Genomic DNA, 16423 nt, shown 5'->3' with positions numbered 1-16423 from the left:
TTAAACTGGAGCCAGTCATAAGCACACTGCCCAGGTATGGGAAACTCTCCACTCTCTCCACAACTGCCCCATCACCGATTGGGAGTTGTGGGGGTGGAGTGTCCGATGGTACAAAATACCCAGGCAGGTGCTTAGTTTTGGTGGGGCTGATGGTAAAGCCCCACCTCTTAGTGGCACGCTCCAGTCTCAGCAGCAGCGTCTCCAACTCCTCCTCTGACTGAGCAGCTATTACCAAATCATCAGCATACATAACGTGGTTGAGCAATAGGGAGCCATCCCTTGACCGCACCCGGGCATCGATTAGCCTCCCATTATATCTGTACCATATGGATATTCCCCCGGTACAGCTATTGAAGGCTTCACGAACTACGTGGTCAAAATAGATGTTAAATAATGTGGGAGCCAGAGGACATCCCTGTCGCACCCCAAGGTGTACAGGGAATGGCTCTGACTCCCGGGCACGTAGTTTTACCTGGGCCCGCTCACCATCATGAAGGTCCTTAATGATCGTGAGCAGAGGGTCAGGTACTCCAAAAGCACGAAGAACGACCCAGAGCCCAGGCCTACTGATGGTATCATAGGCCTTGACCAGGTCAATAAAGCAGAGATGTAGGTCTTGTTGGAATTCCCTACACCTCTGCTGTAGCAGATGGACAGAAAATATGGCATCTGTGCAGGTCCGCCCTTTCCTGAAACCGCATTGGGGCTCCGCAAGCCTCTCCTCAGCGTGCCTGGCAAGGCGATGCTGAATAATCCTTGCCAGGACCTTTCCCGGCACACTGAGGAGTGAGATGCCCCTGTAGTTGTTACAGTCTGTGCGGTCCCCCTTCTTAAAAATGCGGACCACCAGGGCATCCTTCCAATCCTGCGGAACCCGTCCAGTGGTCCAGACTGTTGTTATGATGTCATATAGGGCAGTCTGTGCGCAAACGCCACCCTCCCTCAGCATTTCGCTTACGAGATCATCTCTTCCCGCTGCCTTTCCTGGTCTCAGACTCCGGATCGCCTTCAGTACTTCCTCAACAGATGGCACCTCAGCCAGCCACTCACAGGGGGTGACTTCTTCCAATATTTGAGGCACCGCAGCCTCAGCAGGGTCATCCTCACTTTGTGCCACAATGTTTTCCTGGCTGAGGGATTTTCCCTCCCCCAGGACCTCACAGAAATGCTCAGCAAATCTGCAAACCTGTTCCTGGAGGTCGGAGATTGGATCACCGTTTTTTCCCCTAATGATGGTAATAGGTGTGGCGCTGCAAGTTACTTTTTTGATGGAGTTAAATAGAGATTTGTGATCACGGGCCACTGAGGCAGACTCCATCTCCTCAGCAACCCGCGACCATCACCCATCCTTGCAGCGCCTCACGGCTCTCCGAACCTCCGAGCGAAGGCTGCGGTAAGCCTCCTCATTCTCTGACGTGGGATTCTGTAGCCGATGGCAGTGGGCCTGTCGCTTTTTCTCAACCATCCTGAACACCTCCTCTGTCAGCCAGGGTCTCTGGGGAGGTCTGGACCGCGTACCTAAAGCAGCCATTGCAGCTGCATGAGTCACAGTCCTAAACCTCGCCCATTTACCCTCGACATCAGGAGGAGTCGGGGACGATGCCAATCCCAGCCGCAAGCGATGATGAAATTCTCGCTTGCAACTTTCATCAGATAACTGAGACCAGGCCACTTTAGACGGAATGGGGTCCTGGGTGTACACACACCACCGGCCGGAGTGGAAGAATGGCAGGCGCATCTTACAGATGACTAGTCGATGGTCAGAGGGCAGATCAGCTCCATGGTAGGTCCTGGTGTCAAGGACATGGGCTCGCATCCGCTGGTCCGTCACTATGTAGTCCAGCAGATGGTCTTGCCTGGACCCGGCATGCATCCATGATGTTGTGTGGATGCGCCGATGCCAGAACAGCGTGTTGGTAATTACAAGCCCATGGGCTGCACAAAAATCTAGCAGCCTCCTACCGTTGTTATTGAGCTGATCTGGCCCATGCCCTCAAATCACTCCAGACCAGGTGCCAGTATCATGACCAACTCGGGCATTGAAGTCACCCAACATGATGACTCTATCCCGAGGGGCCACTTTAGCCAGCACCTGTGACAGGAGGTCATAGAAGGCATCTGACTCATCGGCTTTGCCTGCATCCCTCCACGGATGTTCATCTTCGGTGGGGGCATAAGTAACCACGACCACCATTCCACGCCTCCGGTTGATGGGAAGGTGAGCCCAAAGTAGCCTGGGGCTTACAGCTTCCCACACCTCACCGCCACGCTCCCACGCCCCCTTCATTCTTTTGTTCAAAAGAAGAGCCACACCCTGTTGTTTGGAAGTCTGCTGCCCCGAGTAGAGGACTGTCCACCCCTCATGGTGGCAGGAGCCAGAGCCGGTCCACCGGACCTCCTGAATGCCGCATAGATCCAGGCGGTACCGGTCCAGCTCCCGACAGAGGAGTGGCAGCCTCTCCTCCGCAGTGAGCGTTTGAACATTCCACGTGGCCACCCGTAGTGGCTTTTCGTTGTTTCTGGAGTAGCCCCGAGGGTAGGTATTCAATCTCCTGGCTCCGCCAATTGGGGTTTGGCCAGGAGACGTCATAGACGCCTGGCCCCCCGGGGCGTCCGGCACAAGCTTATTAGTTACATATTTCAGTTTAACTCGTGGTTTCGTGGTAATTAATTGAAGGTGGAGGGGTTACCAGCCCCTCGCACCCGTCCAGAGCCCCCGTTTAGCCCCTGTGGTGGACACAGACGCCATGAGGGGAGGAGCCAATCAAAATTGGATCTCCCCCCACAGCACTGTCCACGACAGAGTTGCCCGTCCGGCACCGCGAGGAGGTAGGGGGTTGTTTTGCTTCACACACACACACTCTCACACACACACATTCACACACACGCTCTCACACACACACACACGCTCTCACACACACACTCTCACACACACACTCTCACACACACACACACTCTCACACACACACACACACACTCTCACACACATGCTCTCACACACACACTCTCACACACACTCACACTCTCACACACACACACACTCTCACACACACACTATCACACACACACTCTCACACACACACACTCTCACACACACACACGCTCTCTCACACACACACTCTCACACACACACTATCACACACACACTCTCACTCACACACACTCACACACACACACACACTCTCTCTCACACAACGACAACAACAACCGCCATTCGCCACTAAGTGGCGGTGACGTCACCACGACGCTTGTGCCAGGCTATGTGCACCCTGAGGCCACGTGAAGTGTCGAACGCCCGCTGGCAGGAGGTCACGGGGCAGACCCAGGTGCCACGGGTCGACTGACTGAGATGACTGGCTGATGCACCACCTGTGCCCCCTACTGTGCCAACCTGCTGTGCTTTAGCCACCCGGCGCTCCGCTCGTTGTTCTGAGCGTCGCTCCTCCGTCCTCCGTTGTTGTTGGAGGGCGACTGCCTCCAACTGCCCAGTAGCATCCTTCACGAGCCTCCTCCACAGAGGCCGATCTTGACACTGCTGGTACCAGTCATCGGCAAGTCCACTCAGCTCCACGTCCTCCTGTACCACATCACTCCATCTCTTCTCTAGCCCGTGCCGCGCCCGCTTAGCCCCCTCAATCCGGCCAAACAAAAGCTGTTTCGGCATGCGGTGGCTGGGCATGCGGGCTACATGACCCAGCCATCGCAGCCTTGCCTGCCGGAGGAGCTCACCGATGGGACCCTGCCCAGATCTTTCAAGGATTTGTGAGCTCCTCACACAATCCAGTCTGGTTAAACCCAGGATGGATCGTAGGCAGGCCAGCCTAAATGTTTCTAATCGGCGAAGATGTTCCATTAGGGGGGTCCACGTTTCGCAAGCGTAGAGAAGGGAGGGAATGACCGTGGCCGAGAAGACCTGAAGCTTAGTGCGGAGCGACAGACCAGGTAGCTTCCACACAGCGTTACGCAACCGATGAAAAGATATTGCCGCTCGACTGATTCGGAGTGAGACCTCTGCTGTTAAACTGGAGCCAGTCATAAGCACACTGCCCAGGTATGGGAAACTCTCCACTCTCTCCACAACTGCCCCATCACCGATTGGGAGTTGTGGGGGTGGAGTGTCCGATGGTACAAAATACCCAGGCAGGTGCTTAGTTTTGGTGGGGCTGATGGTAAAGCCCCACCTCTTAGTGGCACGCTCCAGTCTCAGCAGCAGCGTCTCCAACTCCTCCTCTGACTGAGCAGCTATTACCAAATCATCAGCATACATAACGTGGTTGAGCAATAGGGAGCCATCCCTTGACCGCACCCGGGCATCGATTAGCCTCCCATTATATCTGTACCATATGGAGATTCCCCCGGTACAGCTATTGAAGGCTTCACGAACTACGTGGTCAAAATAGATGTTAAATAATGTGGGAGCCAGAGGACATCCCTGTCGCACCCCAAGGTGTACAGGGAATGGCTCTGACTCCCGGGCACGTAGTTTTACCCGGGCCCTCTCACCATCATGAAGGTCCTTAATGATCGTGAGCAGAGGGTCAGGTACTCCAAAAGCACGAAGAACGACCCAGAGCCCAGGCCTACTGATGGTATCATAGGCCTTGACCAGGTCAATAAAGCAGAGATGTAGGTCTTGTTGGAATTCCCTACACCTCTGCTGTAGCAGACGGACAGAAAATATGGCATCTGTGCAGGACCGCCCTTTCCTGAAACCGCATTGGGGCTCCGCAAGCCTTTCCTCAGCGTGCCTGGCAAGGCGATGCTGAATAATCCTTGCCAGGACCTTTCCCGGCACACTGAGGAGTGAGATGCCCCTGTAGTTGTTACAGTCTGTGCAGTCCCCCTTCTTAAAAAGGGGGACCACCAGGGCATCCTTCCAATCCTGCGGAACCCATCCAGTGGTCCAGACTGTTGTTATGATGTCATATAGGGCAGTCTGTGCACAAACGCCACCCTCCCTCAGCATTTCGCTTGGGAGATCATCTCTGCCCGCTGCCTTTCCTGGTCTCGGACTCCGGATCGCCTTCAATACTTCCTCAGCAGATGGCACCTCAGCCAGCCACTCACAGGGGGTGACTTCTTCCAATATTTGAGGCACCGCAGCCTCAGCAGGGTCATCCTCACTTTGTGCCATGATGTTTTCCTGGCTGAGGGATTTTCCCTCCCCCAGGACCTCACAGAAATGCTCAGCAAATCTGCGAACCTGTTCCTGGGGGTCGGAGATTGGATCACCATTTTTTCCCCTAATGATGGTAATAGGTGTGGCGCTGCAGGTTACTTTTTTGATGGAGTTAAATAGAGATTTGTGATCACGGGCCACTGAGGCAGACTCCATCTCGTCAGCAACCCGCGACCACCACCCATCCTTGCAGCGCCTCACGGCTCTCCGAACCTCCGAGCGAAGGCTGCGGTAAGCCTCCTCATTCTCTAACGTGGGATTCTGTAGCCGATGACAGTGGGCCTGTCGCTTTTTCTCAACCATCCTGAACACCTCCTCTGTCAGCCAGGGTCTCTGGGGAGGTCTGGACCGCGTACCCAAAGCAGCCATTGCAGCTGCATGAGTCACAGTCCTAAACCTCGCCCATTTACCCTCGACATCAGGAGGAGTCGGGAACGATGCCAATCCCAGCCGCAAGCGATGATGAAATTCTCGCTTGCAACTTTCATCAGATAACTGAGACCAGGCCACTTTATGTTGGAATGGGGTCCTGGGTGTACACCCACCACCGGAGTGGAAGAATGGCAGGCGCATCTTACAGATGACTAGTCGATGGTCAGAGGGCAGATCAGCTCCACGGTAGGTCCTGGTGTCAAGGACATGGGCTTGCATTCGCTGGTCCGTCACTATGTAGTCCAGCAGATGTTCTTGCTTGGACCCAGCATGCATCCATGATGTTGTGTGGATGCGCCGATGCCGGAACAGCGTGTTGGTAATTACAAGCCCATGGGCTGCACAAAAATCTAGCAGCCTCCTACCGTGGTTATTGAGCTGATCTGGCCCATGCCCTCCAATCACTCCAGACCAGGTGCCAGTATCATGACCAACTCGGGCATTGAAGTCACCCAACATGATGACTCTATCCCGAGGGGCCACTTTAGCCAGCACCTGTGACAGGAGGTCATAGAAGGCATCTGACTCATCGGCTTTGCCTGCATCCCTCCACGGATGTTCATCTTCGGTGGGCGCATAAGTAACCACGACCACCATTCCTCGCCTCCGGTTGATGGGAAGGCGAGCCCAAAGTAGCCTGGGGCTTACAGCTTCCCACACCTCACCGCCACGCTACCACGCCCCCTTCATTCTTTTGTTCAAAAGAAGACCCACACCCTGTTGTTTGGCAGTCTGCTGCCCCGAGTAGAGGACTGTCCACCCCTCATGGTGGCAGGAGCCAGAGCCGGTCCACCGGACCTCCTGAATGCCGCATAGATCCAGGCGGTACCGGTCCAGCTCCCGACAGAGGAGTGGCAGCCTCTCCTCTGCAGTGAGCATTCGAACATTCCACGTGGCCACCCGTAGTGGCTTTTCGTTGTTTCTGGAGTAGCCCCGAGGGTAGGTATTCAATCTCCTGGCTCCGCCAATTGGGGTTTGGCCAGGAGACGTCATAGACGCCTGGCCCCCCTGGGCCTCCGGCACAAGCTTATTTGTTACATATTTCAGTTTAATTCGTGGTTTCGTGGTAATTTTTTGAAGGTGAAGGGGTTACCAGCCCCTCGCACCCGTCCAGAGCCCCCGTTTAGCCCCTGCGGTGGACACATACGCCATGAGGGGAGGAGCCAATCAAAATTGGATCTCCCCCCACAGCGCTGTCCACGACAGAGTTGCCCGTCCGGCACCGCGAGGAGGTAGGGGGTTGTTTTGCCACACACACACACACACTATCACACACACACACACACTATCACACTCACACACACACACTCTCTCTCACACTGCCCGTGTGTTGTGGCCCCGCCCCCCCAGTCTGGACCTGTCGTGCGCCAACGTTGGCGACGTGGAGGGGGCGGTGGGGTCGTCGTCGGGGTCGTCGCCGTCCGTGGTGCTGGTGCGCAAGGCCTACGAGCGCTCGCGACGGGCCCGGCGCCGCAACTGGACCCTGGCCGAGCTGCCCAGGGAGCGCCAGGACGACGTCGCCAGCGACGACGAAAGGTGACGGGGGTGGGGGGGCGGGGAGGGGGGCCGGGGGGGGCCGGGGGGGGGGGGGGGGGGCCGGGGGGTTGGGGTCTCTCGCGCAGGGCTGGGTGCGGGAGGTCACGGGACGGAGCCCCTTGATGCACGTGGGGTGAGCGCCGCTCGCCAACCCCGCCCGCGCTCACACACGCGCTCACCCGGACTCACCCGCACTCACCCACACTCACCCACACTCACCCGCACTCACCCTTGCTCACCCGGACTCACCCTCGCTCACCCACGCTCACCCACACTCACCCACGCTCACCCACGCTCACCAGCCCCGCCAGAACTCACCCACGCTCACCCACGCTCACCAGCCCCGCCAGAACTCACCCTCGCTCACCCACGCTCACCCGCGCTCACCCACGCTCACCCACGATCACCCTCGCTCACCCTCGCTCACCAGCCCCGCCAGAACTCACCCACGCTCACCCTCGCTCACCAGCCCCGCCAGAACTCACCCACGCTCACCCGCGCTCACCCACGCTCACCCACGCTCACCCTCGCTCACCCTCGCTCACCCGATTCCCGCTCATGGCGAATATCAGCAGCGGCGATTTATCTGAACCGGTGCTGCCCCCCCCCTCCTAGGTCGACTCAGCCTCAAATGAGTTACCTGCTATGGTGTAGCGGTGTCAAGTAGTAAACTTCAGCATTGGGGGAGACAAAGGCGGCCGGGCGTGGTGCTGGCCACCCACCCCCTCGTGTGCCACAGTGCCGGTAGCTTTCATACATGCTGCTCGCTAACAGCACTTGCCCCTACAGCCTGTTAGAGGCTACACGGGGCAGCTTTGTCTGTGTCTACCTTAACAGGTGCTGCTGCTACTCGCTACTCACAGCACTTGCCCCTACAGCCTGTTAGAGGCTACACGGGGGACCTTTGTCTGTGTCTACCTTCACAGGTGCTGCTGCTACTCGCTACTCCCAGCACTTGCCCCTACAGCCTGTTAGAGGCTACACGGGTGACCTTTGTCTTTGTGTGAGCAGACAGTACGAGGACTTCCTGGAAGACCTGGAGGAGGATGAGGCTGTGAGGAAGAACGTGAACATCTACCGTGGTGACTCACTCGCTCGCACACGCGTGTACACACACGCTCAGTTGTACACACACACGTGTACACACGCACACACACACACGTGTACACACACACACGTGTACACACACACACATACGTGTACACACACACACCTGTACACACACACACACACACGTGTTCACGTGTGTACACGTGTACGTGTACACACACGTACACGTGTACACACGTGTACACACGTACACATGTACACACACACACATGTGTACACACGCAGCGGTAGTGTAGCGGTTAGCGCTATGCTGCGCTATAAACCCGGCGACCCGAGTTTGATTCCCGCTCACGGCCAACACCAACGGTGACGATTATCTGAACTGGTCCTGGACCTCCCCTAGGTCGACTCAGCCTCAAATCAGTACCTGGTGCGGTGTGTAGTAAACATCGCCACTGGGGAGACAAAGGCTGCCGGGCGTGGTGCTGGCCACCCACCCCCTCGTGTGCCGTGCCGGCCTTCCTAGGTGCTCGCTAACAGCACTTGCCGCTACAGTCTGTTTAGGCTATACGGGGTTTCTTTGTCTTTGTGGGCGCGCTAGGGCTGAATGATTTCAGGAAAATATCCAACTGCTAAATTTTTCTTCAGTTCAATATTCACTGCGTGATGAGCTTTAAACAACTTGTGTCGCGTGGTGAAGATGCACGCGAAGGCACAACCTCATGTCGGGGCTTTCGCCAGTTTATTAGCGCAAGGGGTAACACATTACACCAGAGATATGTGTCCCTCCCTACACTTGGTCCTCCACTCGGAACTCAGGCTCCTATCTGTCCCCAGCCTCGGCTATCCGTTGGGCTCTCTCGCTAGAGTCGGGATGGGGGTTCAGCCAACACCGCCCAGGCCGAGGACAGCAGCACCCCACGTAATCCTAGCCGGCTCTCGTAGACTCCTCCGGGCCCTACACCCCTGGCTATCTCTTCGGCTCACCTAGACTCCTCCGGGCCCTACACCCCTGGCTATCTCTTCGGCTCTCGTAGACTCCTCCGGGCCCTACACCCCTGGCTATGTCTTGGGCTCTCCTAGACTCCTCCGGGCCCTATACCCCCCTGGCTATGTCTTGGGCTCTCCTAGACTCCTCCGGGCCCTACACCCCTGGCTATCTCTTCGGCTCTCCTAGAATCCTCTGGGCCCTATACCCCTGGCTATGTCTTGGGCTCTCCTAGACTCCCCTGGGCCCTATACCCCTGGCTATGTCTTGGGCTTTCCTAGACTCCTCCGGGCCCTACACCCCTGGCTATCTCTTCGGCTCTCCTAGACTCCTCCGGGCCCTATACCCCTGGCTATGTCTTGGGCTCTCCTAGACTCCTCCGGGCCCTATACCCCCCTGGCTATGTCTTGGGCTCTCCTAGACTCCTCCGGGCCCTACACCCCTGGCTATCTCTTCGGCTCACCTAGACTCCTGCGGGCCCTACACCCCTGGCTATCTCTTCGGCTCTCCTAGACTCGTCCGGGCCCTACACCCCTGGCTATCTCTTCGGCTCACCTAGACTCCTCCGGGCCCTACACCCCTGGCTATCTCTTCGGCTCTGCTAGACTCCTCCGGGCCCTACACCCCTGGCTATCTCTTCGGCTCTCCTAGACTCCTCCAGTCCCTACACCCCTGGCTATCTCTTCGGCTCTCCTAGACTCCTCCGGGCCCTACACCCCTGGCTATCTCTTTGGCTCTCCTAGACTCCTCCGGGCCCTACACCCCTGGCTATCTCTTCGGCTCTCCTAGACTCCTCCGGGCCCTACACCCCTGGCTATCTCTTCGGCTCTGCTAGACTCCTCCGGGCCCTATACCCCTGGCTATCTCTTCGGCTCTGCTAGACTCCTCCGGGCCCTATACCCCTGGCTATGTCTTGGGCTCTCCTAGACTCCTCCGGGCCCTACACCCCTGGCTATCTCTTTGGCTCTCCTAGACTCCTCCGGGCCCTACACCCCTGGCTATCTCTTCGACTCTCCTAGACTCTTCCGGGCCCTACACCCCTGGCTATCTCTTGGGCTCTCCTAGACTCCTCCGAGCCCTACACCCCTGGCTATCTCTTCGGCTCTCCTAGACTCCTCCGGGCCCTACACCCCTGGCTATCTCTTCGGCTCTCCTAGACTCCTCCGGGCCCTACACCCCTGGCTATCTCTTCGGCTCTCCTAGACTCCTCCGGGCCCTACACCCCTGGCTATCTCTTGGGCTCTCCTAGACTCCTCCGGGCCCTATACCCCTGGCTATCTCTTCGGCTCTCCTAGACTCCTGCGGGCCCTATACCCCTGGCTATCTCTTCGGCTCTCCTACTCGTAGAGCCCCCGACCGGGGATCGGCCAGCCAACTCCGTCCGGTCACGAGCAAAGAGAGACGTCCTTGTCGGACCCCCGGCTCCCACAGCGACGACCCCGCTCACATCACGGGGGGGATGGGGGGGGGGTCCCCCTTAAGTTACCTCCCCCCCCTTACAGTGCCCGTGACGTGACGTCATCCCGCTCAACGGCGCTGATGACGTCATGTCATCCGTTACTCCTCTACACACGTGATGGAGCATTGCCAAGTGATACCATCACAATATGAGCCGCTCTCTATATATAAAATCGAATGCAAGGTTGAGGGTTTTTCCCCTTTTTTCTGGCAACGAAACTGAAACCTTTCTACAAGGATTCATGTTTACTGCATTAACCTACAATACCTGCAGTCAAAATGCAAACAGAAAACAGCACTCTGATAATATGATGATGCATTGTCCTTGCAACTGATTGGTCCGCACCAAGGGGGGACGGCTTTCTTTTGAGTCTCGACCCAATTGGTGCTCGACCAGAGGACGCCAAAAAGGCGTCACACGGCTCAAAGACAACGCCACTATCAAAGTAATGAGGGCTCGGGGTGAGCATCTACATCATTAGACAAAGGAGGTCTAATGAAATTAAAAGATACGAATTGCTTGACAACGTGTATGTGCGGTGAGTCCGACCGAGCCGCAGACGTTGGTTGCCCTGGGAGCAACGCTGTTCATTCAGCAACTTCAACACAACATCGCACAATCTACACTCGCGTACCGGATGGCCCCCATCCAACCACGCTACGGCAGAACTAAGGCGCACGTTTCGCTGTCCCGGCCCGGACCACGAGCCGGGTCCCCGGACCGCGTGGCTAGGAGGCCTTCTTCTCCCCGACGTGGATCTTCACTCACCGGCAACACGAGGAACCTCTTCACGGGGGGGGGGGGGGGGGCCCCGTTATGTGCCCCACCCCCCCCGGGCTGGGGCTGGCTCCACCCTTCCGCCCCGCCCACCTTCCAGATCTTTCCCGGGCTCTTTCTCGAAGGGTCCCGAGAGCTCCTTTTAGACCAGGTGACCGCGCGGCGTCACCCCCCCCGCCCCCCCCCCCCCGTCCACCGTCCACCGGTGGGACCCCCCCTCCAATGGCGTCCGGTCACGTCGTCGGCACGGTGAACCGGAGTGTCGTGCCCCCAACGTAGTCGTCTCCGTGCCGACCGGCGCTCGGCCGGAGCCCCGCTAGGGGGCCGGGGCTACGCCGCCCCGTAACCCGGGCTGCCCGTGATGCCGACAAGGCCCGTGACCTGCCGTGGCTTCGCAAGCCCCGGCACCGCGGGATGCTACGCGCGCGTTCAGGCGTTTTGATTGGGATAGAACGCGATCAGACGTGGAACAGTCGGTTAAGTTAAGTGAATAAAGTTACGATAATAATATAAAAAAATACGTAACAGTTCCAATAAGGATGTCAATGGGAATTTTCAAATGGCAAAGAAGAAAATCGCGGCCTTGGCGATTTGCTAGTCGCGTTGTTTCAAATCGCGATTTCGATTTGAAAGCGATTGAGCGTTCAGGCGTAGTGTACTCGAGTGTGTATGTGTGCGCACACATACACACACGTGTGTGTACACGCTCAGTTGTACACACTCGCACGCACACTCGCACGCACACTCGCACGTACACAACTCACACACACACACTCACACACTCGCACGCACACTCGCACGTACACACTCGCACACTCACACACACGCATGTACACTAGCACACACACTCACGCATGTACACACTCGCACACACGCATATACACACTCGCGCACACACACACACTTGCACGTACACACACACACATACACACTCGCACACACACTCGCACGTACACACACACGCACACTCGCGCACACACACACACTCGCACGTGCACACACGCACGTACACACTCGCACTCACTCACACTCACGCACGTGCACACACTCACACACACTCGCGCACGTACACACACACGCTCGCACGTACACACACACACGCACACTCGCACGTACACACACACGCACACTCGCACGTACACACTCACACACACGTGCACACATACACACTTACGCACGTACACACTCGCACACACACGCACTCACGCACGTACACACTCGCCCACACTCACACTCGCACACACACTCGCGCACACACTCGCGCACGTACACACTCGCACACGTACACACTCGCACACGTACACACTCGCACACACACGCACACTCGCACGTACACACTCGCACACACATACACTCGTAAGTACACACTCGCTCACTCACACACTCGCGCACGTACACTCACGCACGTACGCACTCGCACACACACACTCACGTACACACTCACACACACACACTCACGTACACACTCACGTACACACTCACACATACACACTCACGTATACACACACACACTCACGTACACTCACACACTCACGTGCACACACATACACACTCACGTACACACACACACACTCACGTACACACTCACGTACACACTCAACACACACACTCACGTACACACTCACACACACACTCACGTACACACTCACACACACACACTCACGTACACACACATACACACTCACGTACACACTCACACACACACTCACGTACACACTCACACATGCACACTCACGTACACATTCGCACACGCACTCACGCACGTACACACTCGCACACACTCACACGTACACACTCGCACGTACACACACACACACGTACACATTCACACATACGCACTCACGTACACACACACAATCACGTACACACTCACACATACACACTCACGTACACACTCACACATACACTCACGTACACACACACACTCACGTACACACACACACACACTCACGCACACACACATACACACTCACGTACACACTCACACACTCACGTACACACTCACACACACTCACGTACACACTCACACTCACGTACACACACAGACACTCACGTACACACTCACACACACACACACTCACGTACACCCTCACACATACACACTCACGTACACACTCACACACACACTCACGTACACACACTCACACACTCACGTACACACTCACACACTCACGTACACACTCACACACACACACTCACGTACACACTCACACACACACTCATGTACACACTCACACATACACACTCACGTACACACTCACACACACACTCACGTACACACACACTCACACACTCACGTACACACTCACACACTCACGTACACACACACACACTCACGTACACACTCACACACACACACTCGCGTACACACACTCACACACTCACGTACACACTCACACACTCACATACACACTCACACACTCACGTACACACTCACACACACTCACGTACACTCACACACACTCACATACACTCGCACACACACTCACGTACACACTCACACACACACTCGTGCCCACACACAAACGCACGCGACCACCTTTGTCTCCCCGCCCCACCCCCCTCTCCCCCGCCTCTTCACCGACACTCGCCCCTCCCCCCCCCCACCCCTGCGCGTGTGCAGACCGCAGCCACGTGGAGGCCACAGCTGGAGGAGGAGGTGGGGACGAGGAGGAGGATGAGGAGGACGACGCTCCACGGATCGGCCTGGACGAGATGATGGAAGACCTGAAGCTCACAGACGCACCGGGAGGCCCCGCATCGGACATGGTGTCCGAGTGACACACACTCAGACACTCACTCACTCACTCAGGCACTCACTCACTCAGACACTCACTCAGACACTCACTCACTCAGACACTCACTCGCTCAGACACTCGCTCAGACACTCGCTCAGACACTCACTCAGACACTCACTCACTCAGACACTCACTCGCTCAGACACTCACTCAGACACTCGCTCAGACACTCGCTCAGACACTCGCTCAGACACTCACTCAGACACTCACACACTCACTTAGACACTCAGACACTCACTCGCACTCACAACAACTGCCATTCGCCACTAAGTGACGGTGACGTCACCACGACGCTTGTGCCAGGCCATATGCACCTTGAGGCCACGTGAAGTGTCGAACGCCCGCTCGCAGGAGGTCACGGGGCAGACCCAGGTGCCACGGGTCGACTGACTGAGATGACTGGCTGATGCACCACCTGTGCCCCCTACTGTGCCAACCTGCTGTGCTTAAGCCACCCGGCGCTCCGCTCGTTGTTGTGAGCATCGCTCCTCCGCCCTCCGTTGTTGTTGGAGGGCGACTGCCTCCAACTGCCCAGTAGCAGCGTCCTTCACGAGCCTCCTCCACAGAGGCCGATCTTGACACCGCTGGTACCAGTCATCGGCAAGTCCACTCAGCTCCACGTCCTCCTGTACCACATCACTCCATCTCTTCTCTAGCCCGTGCCGCGCCCGCTTAGCCCCCTCAATCCGGCCAAACAAAAGCTGTTTCAGCATGCGGTGGCTGGGCATGCGGGCTACGTGACCCAGCCATCGCAGCCTTGCCTGCCGGAGGAGCTCACCGATGGGACCTTGCCCAGATCTTTCAAAGATTTGTGAGCTCCTCACACAATCCAGCCTGGTTAAACCCAGGATGGATCGTAGGCAGGCCAGCCTAAATGTTTCTAACCGGCGAAGATGTTCCATTATGGGGGTCCACGTTTCGCAAGCGTAGAGAAGGGAGGGAATGACCGTGGCCGAGAAGACCTGAAGCTTAGTGCGGAGCGACAGACCAGGTAGCTTCCACACAGCGTTACACAACCGATGAAAAGATATTGCCGCTCGACTGATTCGGAGCGAGACCTCTGCTGTTAAACCGGAGCCATTCATGAGCATACTGCCCACACTCACTCACACTCACTCCCAGAGAGACGCAGGTGGACACACCACGGACACCCGTACACAGTCGCTTGCTGAGAGACGGCGGTCAACTCCTCATCACTGCCCCACCACCTTGCCACAGAGCAAGTCAGCCCTGGTTGGTCACCACGTGGTGCCCCTTACAAACCTCAACGTTCATCCTACAGAGTCCCATCGCAAGAGAGAGACAGACATACACCACTAGTACACTCACCACTCGTACACTCACCACTAGTACACTCGCCACTCGTACACTCACCACTAGTACACTCACCACTCGTACACTCACCACTAGTACACTCACCACTCGTACACTCACCACTAGTACACTCACCACTAGTACACTCACCACTCGTACACTCACCACTAGTACACTCACCACTAGTACACTCACCACTGCACTCACCACTACACTCACCACTACACTCACCACTAGTACACTCACCACCACTTCTCACTACACTCACCACTAGTACACTCACCACTAGTACACTCACTACTACACTCATCACTAGTGCACTCACCACTAGTACACTCACTACTACACTCATCACTAGTGCACTCACCACTCCACTTCTCACTACGCTCACCACTTGTACACTCACCACTAGTACACTCACCACTAGTACACTCACCACTAGTACACTCACCACTAGTACACTCATACACTCACTCGTACACTCACCACTACTACACTCATCACTAGTGCACTCACCACTACTACACTCACCACTAGAACACTCACCACTAGAACACTCACCACTAGAACATTCACCACTAGTACACTCGCCACTAGTACACTCACCACTAGTACACTCACCACTAGTACACTCACCACTACACTTCTCACTACACTCACCACTAGTACACTCACCACTACTACACTCACCACTAGTGCACTCACCACTAGTACACTCACCACTAGTACACCACTACACGGGAGAAACGCGAACTAACAGACACCTTATTTGTCTTTCCCCGCATTGAGACGGCTGGGGGGATTGGGGTTACTGGTTCTTTGCCGTTCCCACGCGCACGCGCGAGGAATCATTTCAGCGCTGCAATAAAAGCACGGGAGATTATACGGAA

At 56.5% G+C, this 16423-nt stretch overlaps 1 protein-coding gene across 1 annotated transcript in view; it reads left to right on the top strand.

The window, feature by feature from the left end:
* Positions 1 to 16423, top strand: part of LOC116956779 (60S ribosomal export protein NMD3) — a 35056-nt gene extending 18633 nt beyond the window's left edge. Inside the window, exons 13-15 of the mRNA XM_032978602.2 lie at positions 6962 to 7147; positions 8159 to 8229; positions 14045 to 16423. Coding sequence (XP_032834493.2) covers positions 6962 to 7147; positions 8159 to 8229; positions 14045 to 14202 — 415 coding nt within the window. The 3' untranslated portion in view covers positions 14203 to 16423. The remainder of the gene's footprint in view (positions 1 to 6961; positions 7148 to 8158; positions 8230 to 14044) is intronic.

Source organism: Petromyzon marinus, chromosome 67 (assembly GCF_048934315.1).
Source record: "Petromyzon marinus isolate PM22_M1 ecotype Great Lakes invasive population chromosome 67, UKy_Petmar_22M1.pri1.0, whole genome shotgun sequence".
Classification (NCBI taxonomy): Eukaryota; Metazoa; Chordata; class Hyperoartia; order Petromyzontiformes; family Petromyzontidae; genus Petromyzon; species Petromyzon marinus.
Note: the sequence above shows the minus strand (reverse complement) of the source record. Positions and strands in the feature narration are given on the sequence as shown.